The 20,329-nt window shown below is 38.5% G+C and overlaps 2 protein-coding genes and 1 long non-coding RNA gene across 3 annotated transcripts; all 3 read left to right on the forward strand.

Moving 5' to 3' along the window:
* The first annotated feature begins 6,318 nt into the window (after nt 1-6,318).
* On the forward strand, nt 6,319-7,278 carry LOC139139616 (uncharacterized). The gene is made up of 3 exons (XR_011553839.1): nt 6,319-6,416; nt 6,626-6,691; nt 7,179-7,278. It is a non-coding gene; the product is annotated as an uncharacterized lncRNA (long non-coding RNA).
* Nucleotides 7,279-13,393: 6,115 nt separating this feature from the next.
* On the forward strand, nt 13,394-16,891 carry LOC139139617 (metabotropic glutamate receptor-like protein N). Its single transcript, XM_070708496.1, has 4 exons — nt 13,394-13,558; nt 14,726-14,886; nt 15,689-15,808; nt 16,726-16,891. The coding sequence occupies exons 1-4, from the start codon at nt 13,486-13,488 to the stop codon at nt 16,792-16,794; spliced, it is 423 nt and encodes a 140-aa protein (XP_070564597.1). The 5' UTR covers nt 13,394-13,485; the 3' UTR covers nt 16,795-16,891.
* A 1,922-nt stretch (nt 16,892-18,813) lies between these two features.
* On the forward strand, nt 18,814-19,473 carry LOC139141191 (solute carrier family 35 member G1-like). Its single transcript, XM_070710815.1, has one exon. The coding sequence runs from the start codon at nt 18,814-18,816 to the stop codon at nt 19,471-19,473; it is 660 nt and encodes a 219-aa protein (XP_070566916.1).
* Nucleotides 19,474-20,329: the final 856 nt, after the last annotated feature.

Consider the following 20,329-nt stretch of genomic DNA (forward strand, 5'->3'; position numbering starts at 1 on the left):
TTAATGACTATGGTACCATGTTTTTGCATGTGAATAAAAAATTGTGTACTATCAAGTTTAGGAGCAGAATACACGATGTATGAAATATGATCATTCCAGCACCGCGCCCACACAAAAATTGACCGGTTTGGGATTATGGCCCATGGACTAGTTTTATTGTTCCCAATGTTTTTCCTCAAATATTAAGTTAGTCTGATGTACTTGGCACTTTTCGGGAAACTTGTACCCGGTTGGTCTGAAGGGCTCTTCCAATAATTTATATGGCCCTTGTACTTTTGAGGTGTTAAACTTCCTTTTGCCAGTAACAAAGTCTCAGCCACAAACAACATGAAATTCATCAGGAACCTATCATCGCTCAAACTAACAAACACCGAAATAATAGCAGTAGGCAAAGGCCTAAAATTCATTCCGACAGGATTTCAGTAAATATAGTCGTAAAATGAGACTACGCTACATCATGAGACAAAAACAATCGCAACAACACCCATTCAAAGAAAAATAAAACTAGACTCCCTGAATAACAGAGAACACAAAACTTGAAGGTTAACTGGAAGCTACTTAACTTGCACTTCTAGAGATATCCTAGACTTGGTTCAAGTCTGTGATTTGTGAATGTTTGAGTGGAGTGAACGCAATGATTTGTATTTTGCTTTCATGTGAAACGCGCGCGGGAGTGGACACGATGAGTGGAGTGAACGCTATACAGCGGAGTTTCACCCGGAATCACAGACTTGGCTTTCTTGCACGATCTGCGTTGCTATAAATTATTCACGAGATGACGTTTTTCTTTACTCATATATTATTCATAAGATGACATCGCTAAATTTTACACATTGGGAGGAGTTACCAATTGACCCAAACGAGACGTGCATAAAACTCACATGGCGTTGTTGACAAAATGTCGAGTGCGATCACTCCCACAAAAGTCAGCACGACCTCTGTTGTATCACCGAAAACGCGTGAAAATATCTGTGTTGTTTGTGGCGCCCATGTTGCAAAATGCGAAAATCGTCGCCGGTTATTCAAGGATGGAAAAAGACACCTTCCTCACAGTTGTAGCCTGTTCTCTTACGTGCCCAAAGCGAAGGAAATCAAAACAATGTGGGGCGACTTCGTATGTCAGTGATTTTCCGCTGCCGGTTGGTGCGCAGACGAACACATCTTTTCCCTCAATGTAACTCTCAACAAGCTTTCTTTGGTAATCTCGCATGATTAGCGATGGTCGACCGATCACTAGTAAAACGCGGTTGATGTACGAACTTGATGCCATTATTCGCCCAGATATAAACGTATAGTACTCGATGTCTAGCTTTGCACGGAGCTGACAACAAACTTTTAATGCATGCAGAGGTTTATTAGCAATGCGTTCTTCTTATTGGCCAGAATAATGGCGGGGGCTGTCAGTCATTTTATATTTGCTCAACGTCACTGTGTACACAGTCCGTCTCACCGCCTGTACTTTGCAAGAAGTCCAAGTCGGTGAATCCGGCAGAAACTAACTCACTACTGCGCAGACTCAAACGTGACGCATTCAATCGCTGGGAAAACCTGGCGTGAGCTGCCAAATTCCGGATAGGTTTGTACGAAATAGGAGAGATACAAGAGAAACTATTATAAATGATTTTATTTTTTTAAAATTCACCGACTTGAACCAAGTCTAGAGATATCCTTTCAAACAAGGAAACAAAACATTTCTCGTACCCAAAGAATCGATAAACAAGCTTGCAAGCAATAGACACATTACCATAAAACCCAGACACTTTAAGGTCGGGGCATTGTCATTAAAAGATTACAAAATATACGTACGCGAATACGTAAGGCAATTTACTCAGCTTTATACACAACTATGTAGACAGTGACGACACAGAACAAATAGCAAACTAAGAAAAGAATCTACACTGCGAATGTTGAGAAACCATACGGGTTTCGAAACGCAAGCACCAAAGGGCCACTCAATCAACTTTGAAACACCAGAGGTCCGGCTGCGGCTCGCCATAATCTTTCTGTACACAAACAAAACATTACCGCACACACTAATCCAAACTTCCAAACATATCCGAAGTGAAACAAACATTTTATTAACACAAAAATCGGATAAGAATAACATCCCAATCTTTTTTCTGTCAAAAGTCTATTTCACATGATAAACATGTCCCTGTAGCAAATAAACATATATCATACAAAGCAATGCCTTTTTGTATTATGCCGAGGTAAAACATTGGTATAATTTGACATTAGCTATAATTTGCATGGCAAACTTTGGGTATCGGGTAAGTTTTGGTTCTACTCCATAAAAAAATCTATGGTACATATTGCATATTACATATGTCATTTTTAAAGACGAATAAATTTCCATTCTAATGATACCCAAAAGTCAGGTTATGTTAAAAAAGCTTAGCAGATGACTGACATGTTGTAGTACAACAAGACAAATGCACGTGGGTATGCGCAAATAGTGATTTTGCGGTACTCTTCAAAACAAAACCATGAAAGTTATTGCATCCCTTTTATCTGTTAAAATTTTATTTCATATTCTACAGATCCTAAGGCTTCTATAAAAACAGTTTGATATCCTAGAGGTGCATGTACCCCTCTAGCCCATGGCCTAATATTTCTTGACTGCTGACATAGTGTCGTCCTTTGATAGTATCTAATATTGTACATTTTATGCATATGAATTGTGTTTTTTGTCTGTATTTACCCGTTTAACAAGTCAGACGATTAAGAAAAGTTGAAAAAAATTGTAAATTAATCTTCCCATAATTTCTAATTGAAAATATTCACCCAAAATTACTCAACGCGTTGTGCATTTGACATTACTAGGTGAGAAATACCTTGTCTGGCGGCCATTTTGAAAAATGGCTGCCATGGCAACGCTTCAACAGATTTTCAGTGGCTCGGTATCTGAATTTGTTCAACTCATAATAAGACACATCTGAGCCAAATTTGGTGCTTTTATCAAAAAATGCACAATGGATTTGCCATGCCGCACCACTTCACTATAGAATAGGAGGCTTAATCTTCAGTGTTTCTACAGAAAAATTACATTTGAAAATACGATTTCCTCCAATTGTGTGACAAGTTCTATTACAAGGAACATCGAAAATGTGTTTGAGAGCCTGAGAACAAGATAGTTTATTTTATATACAGTACTAAAATTATTGGTGAAGACTTCACAAGCTAATTTGGCTTCAAATATTACTTTTTTCCTTCATTCACATCGATATTTTACATAATTTCTATATTACCATTATATTAATTCCCGTATTTATGTACCTGCAAGGGGGGTCAAGAAAACACTGATCAATGATTGCACAAACATTAACTCACGTGATTGACAAACACTGTCTAATGTACAACATTTTGTGCATTATTGCACAAGAAAATAAACTTACACCACAAAGTACACGTGATATTTTGTTAAAACACAGAAAATAGCACCGTGGTGTTACCATCGAGGGCGGGCTATTATGTACGAATAGTTTGGACGAATTTGCTATGCGGGTTTTCATAATAGTCTGATTATACCCTGTACTACGAGTAAAAATAATAAATCAGTCTCCATATCAATATAAACTTATGCAAATGTGGCTCTTTGAAATTATCCGATGTTTCGTTTGCATCAGGCAATGATGGCGGGTGACGCTCTCAGTATACTGTACGACTTTATATACGAAAAACCACAACTTTCGATGCTGGTAGTCTCGTCCAGTTCTTTGGTAGCACAACCTGTGTGTGAAGTTGCATCTCACTACAACCTTGTGCAGGTAAGAACGACATTCGAGAGCTGAATCTTTTGATGTTAGTGTCTCGCCTCAAAGTGTTCAATGTGTTCAGTTGTTCGTTCGCTACTTGTATCACTTCTAACAAATCATCGGGACAGTCTGTTTTGTAACACACCTTGTGATTCGTTTATTTACAATCACGTTGTATGCATGATTTTGGCGCTGATATATGCAAATAGCCAGTTGCCGGTTAACAGTTTCCAAAACTAGTTACTACTCACAATAATATGCATATTTCCTGTGCTGTCGGTGACTATCGGGTAATTTATTTCCCCAGTACCAAATTTCGCACTGTGATTCCTAATTTTCATTCTTAATTTCGAAAGGGAATTATTGCGTAAGGTTTCCTTGAGCACAGTTTCAAAATTAGGCAAAAATTAAGTCTTTCATTCGGTGACGTGAACTACCTAAAAAGGGGCAGATTTCTGTGCCAGAAGAATTCAGTTTGTTCTCCCTAAACCAACAAAACCTCGACTTCGTACAACAAACTCAAAATCGAATCTACGTCACTTCGACTCGAGGATCGTGTAATCGTCTACAATATGTAGCGCGACATCATAGGAACAGGAAGTCAGGAGTCGTAATGATTTTCGTCGGGTGGATATAATCAAACGGGCCAGTCTATTCTGAAAGCATTTCCGTCACATAACAACCAGCGATTTATTATTACCTGTAGAACAACGAGAATGACTGACATCTACTACTGTACGTCTCTCCCCGAAATGGACAGAACTCCCCCCTCCAATTCATTAACTATACACGGATCACACACATATGGTCACGTCACTCCAGTATCAGTGCTGCAGTCTCATAACTTCAAACCAAATTATCAAAACCTTTTAGCTATAGAGTTGTCCTGTCAAGAGCGCTCATGGCAGCATTGTTATTCCTGCTCAAACCCTCCCATAGGAAACAATTCGTTTTATCATCTAGCAAAATCTCCCAAGATGTGATTGTCATGGCCCCTAGGCACGATGAATGGTCATCTGCCTCGTCATTTTTCTGTCAAGAAGCGGAAGTTAATTTCTTCAAGTTATCTATAAAGGTTGGAATGTACAGTTTAATCTCGTCAAGCGCAGAATTTTTCAGGTTTTTTTTGCAAATCGTACAGTGTGTCAATCTTCACTGTAAATCAATAATACTCAAGGCGTTTTCCTGAGATGTGTAGATTGGGATGTGTACTTGATGTCGCACTCATCGTTCTTTTGAGCGAGATTGGAACACCTAACAGAGATTGACTGACAAGTTTACGAGTAGGTGATCTGATGATTGACTTGCTGCGTAGCATAGAATTAGGGCCGTTGCCTGACCAAATTGTCGGGGGGGGGGGACAGAACCTAGCTTAGCTAGGATTGGGTAATTTACATAAATTCACATATTGACCGTGTGAAAAATTCCAGGGAGGCACTGCCCCCCGCAGGCAACGACCCTGAGAATAAAAATATTATGTCACACATCTTACAGTGCTAGGCTATTTTGGAGCTGCACTTGTTTATCAGTATGTTGTTAGATTGTGGAGAGTCGCGAGCTCAGTAAACGTAAGATAAAGAAACGTGTCTGTGCAATATTATGTCTTTTGCTTTCCGAATAACAGCAATTTTCTGGCATGTGTCGACTTTTTAGCACACGTCGTTTGAGTAAATTTGCGTTCTCACAAAGGACATCGCCTAGCACTTTTTAAAACTGGGCATTCGAATTCACTACCAGCGATGAATCATTACTAACGTGCTGTCTAAGCGGGCTATGGCCTTCAGAACAAACTGCAGCATGGTGTGGCGGTGAGAGTACACTTATCGGAAAACATTGTGTATTCTTCCCAAAACACAGATGTCTGGCAGTGCATCTTCAGCAGGTTTGTCTGATCGAGACAGGTATCCTCTGTTCATGCGTTTGTATCCGAGTGACACAATATTGGTACCCGGATGGGGGCTTTGCTGCGTAATTTTAAGTGGAACAAAGTGGCAATTATTCTGGAAAATGTGGAAATGTTTTACCTGGTAAGAACGTGATCTCATTTATCAGCGAATGCATCAAGTTATCCTGAAACTAAAATGCTCAATAATATTTTCCTTTTACTGTCCGGATTACCAATTCCTAAATTTTATTTGCCTGGAAATTCCATAGGTTTCGAGCTCGCTTATTAACGAAATTTCACCGATTTTAAACTTGGCCAAACGTCTATTTAACATACATACATACATACGTGCGTGCGTGCGTGCGTGCGTATGTACATACGTACGGACATACGTACATACATACATGCATACATACATGCATACATACATACATACATACATACACAGACGTGTGCAGAATTCTACCATTATTGTAGACCTTTTAAGCAATTTGTCAAACGAAATTGTGAAGTGAATCCAACGATATTTATTCATCAACTTTTATTCAATCTTCGTTTTTGAATTGGGTTATAAAGGTCTATGTTCGTTTTTGTGTCTACTTCCGGAGACATATCCTTTATTAACCTTTTTCTTACATGCTGATTATTTTGATTTCGATATCCAGCTAATGAAAAAGTTGGTGCTCTTGTTGGAAGAACACGGCGGATATGATATACTGACGGTAGAACACGTACAACATGGACATGATCCGAGTGTGCAGATACAGAGTTTAAAGGTGAACATGACATTTTTATCAGGGCCCATTCAAGTTGGCTGAGAGCTCATATAGCTCAATATTTCTAATGAACGATACGACTCGATTTAACTACAAACCAGAATTTTTTTAAGTTAACGAAAGCAATACTGAGGAAATCATAAATTTAAACAATTTAAAAAAAATCACTTCTCTAAATAATGACAATTGGGTTTTGTATCTTTTTGTAGAAACACAATGCAAGAATTATCATCCTATTGGCTCACGAAGAAACAGCAAGACAAATAATGTGCCAGGTAAATATATAATACGTCTTTAAATCAATTTGACTGCTGAACTTTCACATAATTAGTGTTTTGAGATAGCTGTATTAATCATGCATTTACAATGTCATTGGAATTCTTACCAGCCAAATTTGTCATCGATGTCAATGTATAGAAATCGTTGAGCACTTTATCAATATTCGATATGACTATGATAGTGTCCACCAAGTATAATACCAAGTATTACAAAGACACTTGATATTGTTTTTGTCTTGTTTCAGTGTCAGTCATGTGTTTTCGGGCGTCGCATCATGTATAGTGTTCACAATGTCCTTAAAGAAATTAAATGAGTGTCTTTTTGATTAAAAATTTACACTCTGAAGTGCAATCAGGTTAGAGTATACTATTTAGCTCGCAGCGTTCACCAATACGATCGACAAAATTATATCGAAAATGAAAGATAGTTACAAAGGTTGAGGCATAGCAGTGAAAGCGACAAATCTCTTCGTCATCTTAACAGGCGTATCGTGCAAACTTAGTTGGCCCGAAATATGTATGGATGTTCATTGGCTGGCTGAAAGTCGACTGGTACCTGGAACGCAACAGCGAGAATGACGTCACCTGTAGCCACTCAGAAATGAGATCTGTTCTCAATGGGTATCTCGGCATTAAAGTTCTATCATACAGCCAAGACTTCACTGAAGTTAATTTCAACGGAGTGGTGAGTTGAATTGCTGTCAATACATTGGTGCATACTTATTACCAAGACTATGATTTGGAAACAGCCAGTACTGACGTATTACTTCAAGTACCTTATCAAGTTTGTTTTATCAGTTTATACGCAGATCATTCAATCGCAAATACAACACTACAATTAGCATATTGGCGACGCAGAAATTGTCATACTCTCCTTTCTTCCAGACACCAAATGAGGAAGACCTGGATTTCTACTCGCATATCAAATCCACTTACTACTTCGCTGGCTTTGGCTATGATACAATAATGTACGCGGCGTTGGCTCTGAACAATTCAGAGAAACAGTTATCTAATCTGAATCCTCCACGACGTCTAGCAGAGTTCTCTTACCAAGATGCTGAAATGGCAAATTATTTCAAAAGATCAGTGCAGGGTTTGAAGATGCATGGCGTCACTGTTAGTATAACTGATTTTATCTCTCGAGTTTACCAACAACATGTCATGCCTTACCACTGTCCGTCTGTCTTTCAGCTTGTCTGTCTGTCTGTCTATCTGTTGTGTTTGTCTCTATTTTTGTCTCTCTGTCTCTCTGTCTAAGCGTTCTCAAATGTCTGAATGGTGACTCTTTGGCACCCCATTAGTTATGTAAATCTTGCACACAGACGCGTTTTGAAATGAACGCACCGGTGTGACAAAACAACGACAACGAAATAAACACCGCAAACTACATAGTGTAACAATATTATGACGATAGTGCGAGTGAATGTAGCTGCCATGACAATGGTACTAGAGCTACGGAAGTCGTTGGCAGTATTGTTACCATGACTAGGAAATTTGAACACATCATCGCCGTACCTAGGGTGACCAGTACGAGTTATAAAACAGGCAAAACAACGATACGTGAGATTAACGTTAAAGAAAACTAAAGTATTTGTAGCAGAGCAAATTTTTGAAGTGGTCTTTGAACGGTAAATGAGCCAGCCCACGACAAACATACGTAAATTGTAGCATTTCTGTTATTTAAAACCAACATTGCCTTCGGAATAAAACATTTCTTCTATCTAAACAAATGAAAATCCGAACATGACAATCTGATATGATAATTGTTGTTCGGGACAGGGTTGCGGGCAACTCGTAATATGTATAAAATAGTTCTTAAAATAATTACAACAATCCAAAACTCTCTTAAGACAAGGTTGTACGAAAACAAAATATGATTCCTTCTTTATCAAGACTGATGGAACTTCTTTTCAGGTACAAACGAAAAAGAACAAGGACGAATTGGAAACGACAAAATGGTCCTGACCGACGACGGAATAGTTCTTGTCGATCCTTTTCCCTAAGAGTCTCAGTTCCATAAGTACCCATGCTTGGCGTGACGTGACGTTTGTTTATAGCAAGTTGTACTTCTTGTAATCAATGATATGTTCGTCATGAAAATCTTCTTTTCATCCGACAATCTTATTTTATATTCTCCAGGGGAAAATAGAGGTTACCGCTACAGGAGATAGAATCTCCGACTTAATATCGAACAAATGCAAGGTATGGAAGTGCGATGGTCATGACAAAAATCAGAGTAATCTAACTTTTACACACAATTCTGGTAATGACATAAATTTCAACATTGTGTCTACTGCCAAACTAGGAAAAGTTTTGCAGAAACTTGGAACTGAAGAAAGTAGACAGGTATCATGTAAAAAGTACAAATATTAAACTTACCAATATTCTTTGTCAGTCAATTGTCGATTAATTTTATACTACGTCGTTTTACAGAAGAACGGATGGTTCAAGTAGGTATCTACGAAGTGGGAAATGACACTTTCAGATGGAATGATGACACACCTTTACGTTGGGAAGGTGAGTGCGCGATTCCAATCATTCATACTTACAAAATCTTCTGCAGATTATAGGTATACTGGTGATTGGTGTCTAGAAGTTAACCGGGAAAGTTTCTGACTCACAAGTTTTGAAGACTGTTTGCCCTAATGTTTTTTTGGAGAATGGGGACTGAACAGATTGACAAGTTTGACAATCATGTCAGTAAATGTTAAAATGGTGAAGATTCGCGCGGAATCTCGATGTAGACGACAGAGTCTTACTGCAGTGGACTAAAGCCATGTTTGTTATGGACAAGCAATTAGGACTGCGACAATAACAGATGTCAATAAGTGCAAACAGTACCAACAAGATTCGATGCATTTTACGACGAATCGGGGTCTACATAGTTCAATTCAACTTTCATGTAACATTTCGCTTCAACGAAACTCACAAGGCAATACAAGTATATTGTACTCAGATCCATATGGTGTTGTTTTAATAAAGACTTGGGAAGCTTTGAGTATTACAAGGGGCGGTATAACGGAGATCATGTAAAATGTGACCCTCCCCAATACCTCTATCTAAAATGTCACCCTCCCATTTTTCAAATTTGTAAAACATTACACCCCCCCCCCCCCCCCACCCGTTTGAAAGCTTAAAATGCATGTATGACCTTATCAGGACCGCTTTGCCCAATAGACTTCCATGTTTTTATGTTCATCCTATCTATATCACGCCAGCTCACTTGCGACCGTATTATTTGCTTAATGTTTGGAATTTTGATTTTGTTTTTGATATTTACATCATACAGCATCTTACTCTTACCAAAACGATAATACTTTGAAAACTTGTATAAATTACAAAATTAATAAGTGTAAAATACGACTCCTGCCTAAGTTTCTAAAATGTGAACATCCCAAATGGACACGATTAGAACTAATTTGGGATAATTGGATCTTAATGTTTTTCAAATTTCTCAAAAGTACTAGGTGCCCTATGGCTGAAAGTTGCGATCTTACACAAATTACTCACAAAAACACGTGTGTAACTTAAAAGGAAAAGCAGATGAGCTTACATTTTCAGATTAAATCGACATCACTTCACCATCAAATTATCCTAAATTAGTTCCGATCATGTTAATGGCAGGTTTGTAAAAATAACCCTCCCTTAATTCTGCCCACTTCTCTCACAATTACTTAAAGTTCCCCCAGTAAAACACCTACATCGCAATGGCACGATGGTTTGGACATACCCGATAAGGAAACAGAAAATCAGATAAACGGTTGCACTGCATTGATTAGGTCGACAGTGTTTTTGACAGTTTTAGTACACTAGTGCCTTATTGTGCGTGATATTCTACTTGAACTTGCCTAATAATCAGTCACATGACATCTCTTTGCTCGAGTTGGGTAAATTTTTGCAGTGGAGGAGTATACGTGCATAATCATTGTACTATTTAATAGAAAAGTGCCACCGACTGATGGAATAAAGAAGGTTACCTCAAGCCCACACCTGGAAACCAGTACGGATTCTCATGTTTACCTTGGCTGGATTCGGTATCCTGTTTGCTATACTGTGCTTTGTGCTGAACTTTATGTTCAGAGATAAGAAGTAGGTTTATTTGCAATTCTGTTTTATCCTTTTGACATTTCAAGAACAAAGGTTGCATTCAAGTGATTCATAATCCTGTAAACCGTCGGTTAAACCAGCGAGAACAAAATGTTCTTTATAAGCATTGATTAAACAGAAGCAGAGAACGAGTTTGTAATCAGTTAGTTTCCCTCTGAGATCATGTCACTGAGTGCTATAGCAGGAAGAAATGCCAGATTGATTCCACTGAATCAGTTCCAAACGTTACGAAGCAGCAAAGAATTGCGTCTAGTTAAGTGATGACATTCTGAAAACGCAATGTATAGTCAAACAGTATTGAGTGGTTACATTAGAGAAATTAAAAATAGCAAACAAACAAATAAACAAGCAACAAAATCTTAAAACAGTGGAAACTAAAACTTCAATAAACAGCCCTTTCATTTTGTTCCGCTTACGGAAAAAAATGAACGATTAGCTCTCTCAATGTTTCATGACAATGGTATTACATACTGAAGTCATATTTGTAATTAGACTGGGGTTGACCTTCGTGTCGGAAGATATCATATGCTTGTCGATTGGATTTTCGCAGCTGTTGAACTAACTCACAGTTAGTGCAACAGTTTGAGAATGGGATGGAATGGGATGTCGCTTACGACATGGGAAAAAACTGCTGGAAACCCAAGGAAAGGCAAACACTCCAGTTCTTCAGTTCTTCAGAAATTCAACGTTTGAAAGCATGTTATGTTATTTCTGAATACTGGCAACTGCAAAGTCTAATATTTTTTCTTCAATTCACCTTTTTTTTCAGAGCAATTAAAATTTCAAGTCCTACTTTAAATTACTTCATCATCATTGGTTGTGTAAATCTCTACATACTAATTATCATGTTTGGCCACGAGCCACCACATACGACGCCACTGCGGACTGCTCTTTTTTGTCAAGTAAGGATCACATTCTCATCCGACGTACCACGTCTATACTTACAACCTGTCGACTAAAATGACCAGAAATTCTGTGAAGTTTATAAGTAAGAAGTTTGACTTTATGAACCTGGCATCAAATTCATATTCACAAATTAAGTTCTGCGATGACATTTTTGGATGATGCTCCTCGTACGAATCTCTCCAATTACAAAAACAAAATATTTCCCAACACTATATTCTTCATGAAACAGTAAAACAAAGTTTCCGGGTGATTTCAACATTCGTATCCACATTGGTCAGAATTCATCGTACATTTTGCATGATTAGATAATGTGTGTATGATCTATGCGTTTTTTTGTTGTTTTTTTGTTTGTTTTTTGTTTGGTTTTTTTGTTTGTTTGTTTTTTTTTGTTTTAAGTCTGGAAACTACTCACCAACAACTTAATATTCCCTTTGCCAATTTCAGCTTCGACCACTGCTGGTGTCAACTGGTGTCAGCCTTTCCTTTGGTGCGTTGTTTATGAAAGCGTACAGAGTGTATGCAATATTCAAAATTGCTATGGAGAAGTTTGGAGCAATTGTGAGTGGCGTTTCATGATAATTAATACATTTGCCTGCTTCATTATCTGATCGGTCATTGGAATTTTATACAGCATATACGGATGGAGGATTCCTAAATCCATTGTGTTATTTCGCGCCTCTTAACTCAGTGAAAGACTTAAACTTTGTTAAAACTTGCCTCTAGGCAATTTTCAGTCATTCTCTTTCAAAATCAAGAATAAAATCTTGGGTCACCGTGCAAATTGTGGTACTAGAGAAACAAATCACCTAAGATTTTCCAATATTTTAAATTCAAAATGGCCTCCATCCCTGCCTTTACTGTATGGAGCAAAATGTAATTTTCAACTTTAAAAGACTAAGACGGTTAAAATCTTTCTCACTCGAAGAGTTTTACATTGAGCCCCAACAAGCGGTAGACCAGAAAAGTAGCGAACAAGTTTCAGCGTCAAGGCACATATTCTACCTTACGAAATCTGAAAGTTTGATTGGCTACGTTTTTGTGTTAAATTTGCGCATTCTTCAGGAAATATGAGTGGAATGCTCTCATACTTTCGGAGTTTCTAAATTGATTTCAGCGAGTGAACGATACAAGACTGATAATAGCCGTTGTCGTCATGGCTGGTGTGGACATCTTCATCAACATTGTTTGGTTTATGTCAGATCGCTTCTTCGTCGTGAATGTACCCTTAGAGACAAAGGTAAGGCCGGAGGGAACGTTTGATTTCCGGAGTTCACGTGTGAACTCCGAACATCTGGTCAACATTTATCTATTGTAGCGGTGAATAATGTTCGAAACACAGACTTACCATCGATTTCTTTAATTAGTACTGGTACCGTGACTTATTCCTTTTAATGTGAATAAAATGTATCATAAGTGACAACGACATGTCGTCGTAACGCTAAATTTAGTTGCCGTCGATACTAAAAGCTGGCGTGTGCAGATCAACCCATTTCGTCGTTTTAGTTGAGGCCGTCGAAACGAAACTCCCATCGAAATGGGGAAATCGATGACGTCAGCCCAGCATGATGTTTTTACTTACACGCACGCGTGCTCCTACAGATTCCGGATGCTGTACAAGTCTATAACACCAAACAAATGTGTAACATCAGGTCACTTTCCTTGTTTCTCTCCAGGAATTGACTGATGAAAATGGACATGAGTTTCTCTACATATACAACGCACGCAAATGCACGTCCATCTACGTGTGGCAATGGACCATTGGTCTCAGTGCGTGCAAGATGATCGTCATTTTCATAGGTGTTTTCCTGGCCTGGGGAATTCGTAGCGTTCAGGTCACGGCACTCAACGAAAGTATGGATTTTGCCTATGTTTATCCAATCTCGTTTAGTTTCTTTTCATTTGACAGGCAGTCGTTACAAAAGCAATTGTGTTTGTGTTGAGCAATGGTCAGCTATCTACCGTATTATTTGACAAACTGGAATATTTTACATTCTATAAAAGCCAATCGATGTACAAAATGACAAAATCACATATTTACCACATCTTTCCTTCTAAGTTAAAGCAAAATTAGTACCGCAGTATACGTTTCTCAATACATTCAATGCATAACGAAAAGGTGACAATTCTTTTTACATATATAAGAAAGCTATAGGTATACTGGTTTTAGTTTTTATCCAAAATGAAAAGAAACTGCCTCTCCTCAAGAGAAAGTTTTTATCGCTATTTTTTCATATAGTAACCACAGCCAAAGAAAAATATATTCAAGAGGGAGGAAAAACAGGCGTGGTTTATTAAGATATAAAAAATTTGCTCATCCATTTACTCGCCTTAATTACAAATGATGAATAGTAATCCACTTCTATGTTGGAATATTAAAGTGCACAGAGAAGTTCTAACTACATGCATTCAAAGGTCGACCGTATTTGCTCACTATAACATAAATTCTGATAAAATACATCTCATCAAAAATTAACAAGTTTTAGGATATTATTTCGACGGATTGTTCTGTCCTGTGTGCACAGATGGACCTACTGCAGTGACTTTGATGTTGCTATCACTTGTAATAGCGTCACATTTCGAAGCCTCTGCCTGAATCGGCTGCCCTACAAAAAAAACCCGAAATAGTTACATGGGAATTGTTTTGGATAATTATTGACATGCGCCCTCTATCATAGATCCCGCAGATTGATCACACATATCGGTACTCCTATGATCTCACATGGGAACTCGCAACCAGGCCTCGCGACTGTGAACAGCCTGACTGTCGTATGTGTACATCTGCCAGTATCGTAAGCTAGCTCGGCTACATGATAGGGCGATATGGGCATGGGTATATGATAACTGAAAGACTCTGTATAATGACATGGGCATAATATTAAATCTTTACTCAAGAAATTCAAGCTTAGCTGTGGTATTGTATGAATTGCAAAAAATATCTGCACAAGTACATATCTCATTATTGTATACGACGGATAAAAGAAATCCATCCAATATATTTCTGGTATTATTCTTTCACAGGCCGAGAGATAGTGCTTTCGATTTATGTTGTAGCACTAATGTTTATCATTAACCCATTGGGAACCTACTTTCTAAAGAAACTCACTCCAATATTAATAATCAATGGTACCGGTCTCTTCACGTCGAATACGGTGATATTGTCTCTGGCTTTCGTTCCCAAGGTAAGTAATGATGGCGTGCTGACTCTATTCCCCGTTGGGATCATTGAGATGGGTATGAGACTTAATAGGCGACTGATGCCGTATGTTGTGGGTTCGAACCCGATTGAAAACTAGCCGTATTATCTTGTGCTTCCACGGTATGAGCGCGATGGTTCATTGTATCACTCGGTGAGAGAGCTTGCAATGCACACTTGTTGAAGTGCGGTCCCTTTTTCCTGTCAAGCATGTGCGAGATATAGTGCTGGTATTAACATTGTATGACGTCGATTGTGACTTTGAATATAACTACAAATGTTGGTGTTAGGTACTGGCCACATAATTGTATACTATAGTAGCTCAAATTTGGATAGGGGTAGCACGTCGGTAAGAGAGTAATGGCATGTGGGTGCCAAAATATGTCGCGTTGGTATTGCAAAAGTCTAACTCAATACATATAGAAATTAATTTTGCCCCCTTTTTGAAGACAACTCACTCTCCGTCGCAGGAGCTGGATTTTCTGACATTTTCATCCAACGGAAACAGGGTGTCTTCTCCAGGGTCAATATGTGTCATGATACTGACTCTAAGTATGAACTCCTAGTTGTCTGTTTTTAAATGACGTTCTATGCCATTTCAAGGACAAAAGCCCTGAAAAATTGGCTTGGCAGCTCGCAGGGGAAATCTCATGATCGATGAGTAACGAAACCATACGATACACACGTTTTGGTCAAGTGTTTAATCACTAATCATTTCAGCAGAATGTCACAGTGTCACCAGCCTTTAATTTTTCCAAGCTAAAATGACAGGAACGATTTTGTTGTAGATCATAGCGCTGCTGCGAAATCCACACAATGTGAACACAAGCGTCATGCAGCAGAGCATCAGTGGACGATCCCTGAAACAGAAGACTGATAAATCTGCCACCGTGGACATCCTCAATTCTGTACGTACACCCAATATTACTTTAACTTGTATAGACTATGTGAAGGTATGTGACCAGGAAAACTGCCGTCATCATTATCGGAATATGATATGCTCATTTTCTTCAAAAAAATGACGTCACCTCCAAAAGTACATCTTTTCATCCTTCTTGTTCGTTATATTAGGTACGTGTGTATCCTGTACGTTGCCAGGCGTATGCATAACTTCAATATAATGAACATAATATTTTGACCCGGTATACCTTCGCACATGATTTGAATATTATGGATATAAAGGAAAAATGGGAATTCCCCGGGGTATACAGTTATCACTATATACGATATATATATATATATATATATATATATATATATATATATATATATAATATATATATATATATATATATATATATATATATATATATATATTCATATATATCTACTTTTGATTTAAAGATTGGTTCAACCTGTACATCTTAATATAGGTATGTAATGATCTGTACTAAACTTTCATATATATTTACATTTCTATATGTGTGAATACTTCTGTTCAAACGCAGTTAAGAGCGAAAATGAAATCTATTGAATACTGGGGCCAACCTGCGTTAACGTTGCCCTTGTTTGGTCGAGTTACTATACTGAACTTTATTTTCCTATTGTAACTTAATTTGGCCTCTCAGGTGGGTAAATTGCAATGTATACTTAGCTGTAAGTCATCAAAATTCGTCACGAAGCAAAGTCAATGGCCAAAAATAGAAGGCCACGATGTATTTTTGTGCCATGTACCCAAAAAAGGGAAACGAGAACACCTATTTTTATCATTGTGTGTCTCTACTTAGTACCACCTACAACATATGGAAATGTAAACGACAATATGTTTTGCGTGGCCAAATACTTTCGGCCATATGTCACCCCTCTTCTTTTTCTTTTGATTCAGAAATTAAAGAAACTGGACTTGGTGAAAAAATCGTACAAACGACTCTGTCTTGTGCTTCAGGATGAATAGTGTCAAAGACGCTATCTCCTGAATGAAATCTTCGAGAGTGTTCGACAAAGGAAACACAAAATATTGGACTTCTTAGATTAGCTGTTCATAAATATGTTAAAGTGTGGTGCCATTTATAAAATATCACAATATATGCGTTCATTTGCATTCACGAATAAGCAGTTTATCAAAACGTTTCGACTTCTTTAATGAAACGTGTTCATTCGCTGATGTGTTGTGTGACTTTTGATGATAGTGTCTAGCTTATTAGTTGAAAGTCGATTTTTACTACAGTAGCCCTTTCACATAATTATAGTCAATTAATAGCTTAAGCACTCTTCTTAAACATGTATTTTGAAGTACGGCATATAGGTTCATCTACTTTGTGACGACCTTTCCGATACATACTTCATAATTTATGTGATATAGCATTGATACATGTCAACCTTTTCTGTTCTGACAAAATCCGATTCCATTTCTATTCTTATATATCAGTGCTTATAAATATCAAGAATGGCACATGTGCGATACGCGAAACTAGAATAGATGAATGGATGGAAGGGGTTGAATGCACTTCATCTATGAGTGATTTACCTTTTGCGAAGACACAATTGGTTTGCTGACCAAGTAGTGATGAAGAGCTCTGACATCATTTTGATTGAGGGTAGGATTTTCATGGAAGGAAAAAGGACTCAAATAATTTAATATTAAAGATGTAGTTTTTACGCAAATTAATAGGAAACATCTGTCAATAAAGTCATTTAATTTGCCTTTGTGTTGTATTAAGAGCAATTAAAGTTTCTTCTTGGAACTACAAATGCTGCGCAGATCTGGTTCCTTATATTTCTTTTATTCTCTCAGTTGTTTCTTGGTCACTTCTTCAATTTGCAGCAATCGTTCCGCCATAATCCCTGTTTCATTACAATTTGTGACTACCAGCATACATTGTGTCTGTGTTATAAAATTGTGACCCCTTCGTTGTTGTTTGTCAGCCTTTCGTTGTGCAACATTTCACGTGCCACCTGCATTGATTGTTAAGAGCAGTTAGTATTGTCCTTCTACCCAATTGTGTCGCACTCAATCGTTGACAAGCGGAAAACTATCCGCTGAAGGACTTCGCTGCTTATAACAACGAGCTGACAAACAAATAGACACAGGCAGATAGATAGATAGATAGATAGATAGATAGATAGATAGATAGATAGATAGATAGATAGATAGATAGGGGTGCTGAACATAAATCTGACAAGGCGAGTTATTTTTATCGATGGTTCAAATCAGATAATAGGGTCATGTAAATCTTTATTTCAAGCGATGATAAACCTTATTTAAATATGCTGCAAAAAGAACCGGGCTTACTGTGCAGCTACGAGTGTACATTATTTGTGATGGTACTCTAATTAGCGATGGTCACGCTAGCAGTGAGTGAACTGCTTCTATAAATAAAATGAGGGTGGTTAATGTTTACGGGGAATGCCCTTTAAAGGTATTTCTATGACGAATTTGCATTGCCAGTGACGTTGCTCGGTACAAGGTAGCAGAGATTAGAGCCAGAAACGTGCAGAATTCGACCATGTTTTACATTCACACTTTGTGAAGCTGTGCATCAATATAGGCACGGGCCGTTGTACATAAATGGATCTGGACACTATTCTTCCAAGCTATCAAAACGCAGGGTCGGTGGAAAATCGGCTGCATCATCAACAGAGCGTCTGGGCCTTTGTCACCGGGGCGGCGCTCGCTTCACTATCTGGCTTCCTCCTCGGAGTTTCTAATTGTTGCGCAGCTCTCTGTTTGGAAAACGGTATGAATGCATTTCAGGTGCTGTTCGTTAATTCAGTCGGTACCGTGATACTAACGAGCCTGGCCTTACTGTGCTCTAGAATCAACATCTGTGAAATAACGCGCAGGAACTGGTTTCTAACCCTGGGAAAGGGATGTGTCGAAAATCTTGGGCGGGTAGGGTTCAACGCGGCGTCCGTGCTTGCTGGTGGGGCGAAGGCAAGCCTTATCACCGATACAACGTTTCCGGCTTGCACAATGCTCGTGGCATTCGTGGGCTTGAAGGAAAGGTGTAAGATATCAGAATTGGTAGCGCTTCTCCTCGATGTCGCAGGTGTCGTATTGACGTGCTCGAGCAGCATTCTAGCCGTAGGAACAGAAGCTTCCGAAAGCAACTCTGCACTGTTGACGACACTCGGATGCACCTTTGCTGCAATTAGCGGCGTAATCTTTTACCCGTGTGGGGCAGTGCTTACCAGGACCATAGACTCCAATCTCAGAGTCGGCGTCATCATGTTACTGAACGGCCTCCTAGGAATATTCATCACCATTCCGGTGGTTTATTTTACAGCGGAAGAACCAGTGACCCAAACACTTGGCGAAACCCCATCTTTGTATGGCTACGTCAGCGGCGCGTGCCTCTTTTACGTCATGTACCTGTGGTCTTACAATCGATCGCTTCAGTTAGAAAAGGCGGGAAGAGTTGCCACTTTGGTCACGGTTGTCGTCGTTGTCAACTACTTCACCCAACTTCTCATTTTCCATTACGTCGCCCAGTGGTGGGAGATTGTTGGTGTGGTGCTGGTACTGCTAAGCTCATTTTTGATCACTGCAGTTGTTTGGCGAGAAAAAGACGAATTCTTCATCCCTAATGGAGTGCTGGCTGACTGTTCATGTAATATCCATTGTCTCGACTGATAAAGATTATGACTTCGCACCAACCGCTCGATTGAAATTAGACACAGACAAGAAAGACAAAATGGCAGACACGATGCCGTGACATAAGTACATGTAGTTTAAAAGTTACGCATTGAACGATTGTGGTCGCCCGCCGCGTGCACATCCGTATACATACATACATACATACATACATACATACATACATACATACATACATACATACATACATACATACATACATAGATACATACATACATACATACATACATACATACATACATACATACATACGTACGTACGTACGTACGTACGTACGTACGTACGTACCTACATACGTACACATACATACATACATACATACATACATACATACATACATACATACATACATACATACATACATACATACAATACTACGTACATACGTACATATATACATACATGCCTACACTCTACATTTGATGAGACACTGGCCTAGGGAGGACAAAATGACATTCTTAAGCCAACAATCATCTTCCTTAAAATTTACATTTCATTAAGAAACAGTAATGCCACCAAATGGCTTACAATGCAGCACAATGTAGCTGGGGTTACAGTTATCTAACTCGTCCGAGTTAGATAACTGTATTATATCATACCAGTATATTGATGGCCCAAATACAGCGATCTGATTGGTCAAGACGCAAAAAGAACCGTGGTATATTGGCGATATACCACGGCTGGCATACGCGCGAGCTCTCAGCTTGAGAAAAAATCCGTTTATGACGTTCCACGCCAGAATTTCAATATACTGTTATGATATAATAGCAATAAATCACACCCAGCGACGGTATACCACTCGATTTTGACCAGTTCACTTCATATATGCACTCGC

This window comes from Ptychodera flava, chromosome 9 (assembly GCF_041260155.1).
Source record: "Ptychodera flava strain L36383 chromosome 9, AS_Pfla_20210202, whole genome shotgun sequence".
In the NCBI taxonomy this organism is placed as follows: domain Eukaryota; kingdom Metazoa; phylum Hemichordata; class Enteropneusta; family Ptychoderidae; genus Ptychodera; species Ptychodera flava.

Bases quoted from the DNA above. Each gene is read 5' to 3' on its own strand.
- LOC139139617 (XM_070708496.1), top strand. From the start codon at position 13,486: ATGATCGTCATTTTCATAGGTGTTTTCCTGGCCTGGGGAATTCGTAGC. The intron at 13,559-14,725 runs GTATGGATTTTG...ATTCTTTCACAG, and splicing joins GGTCACGGCACTCAACGAAA to GCCGAGAGATAGTGCTTTCG. The intron at 15,809-16,725 runs GTACGTACACCC...CTTTTGATTCAG, and splicing joins CCGTGGACATCCTCAATTCT to AAATTAAAGAAACTGGACTT.
- LOC139141191 (XM_070710815.1), top strand. From the start codon at position 18,814: ATGCTCGTGGCATTCGTGGGCTTGAAGGAAAGGTGTAAGATATCAGAA.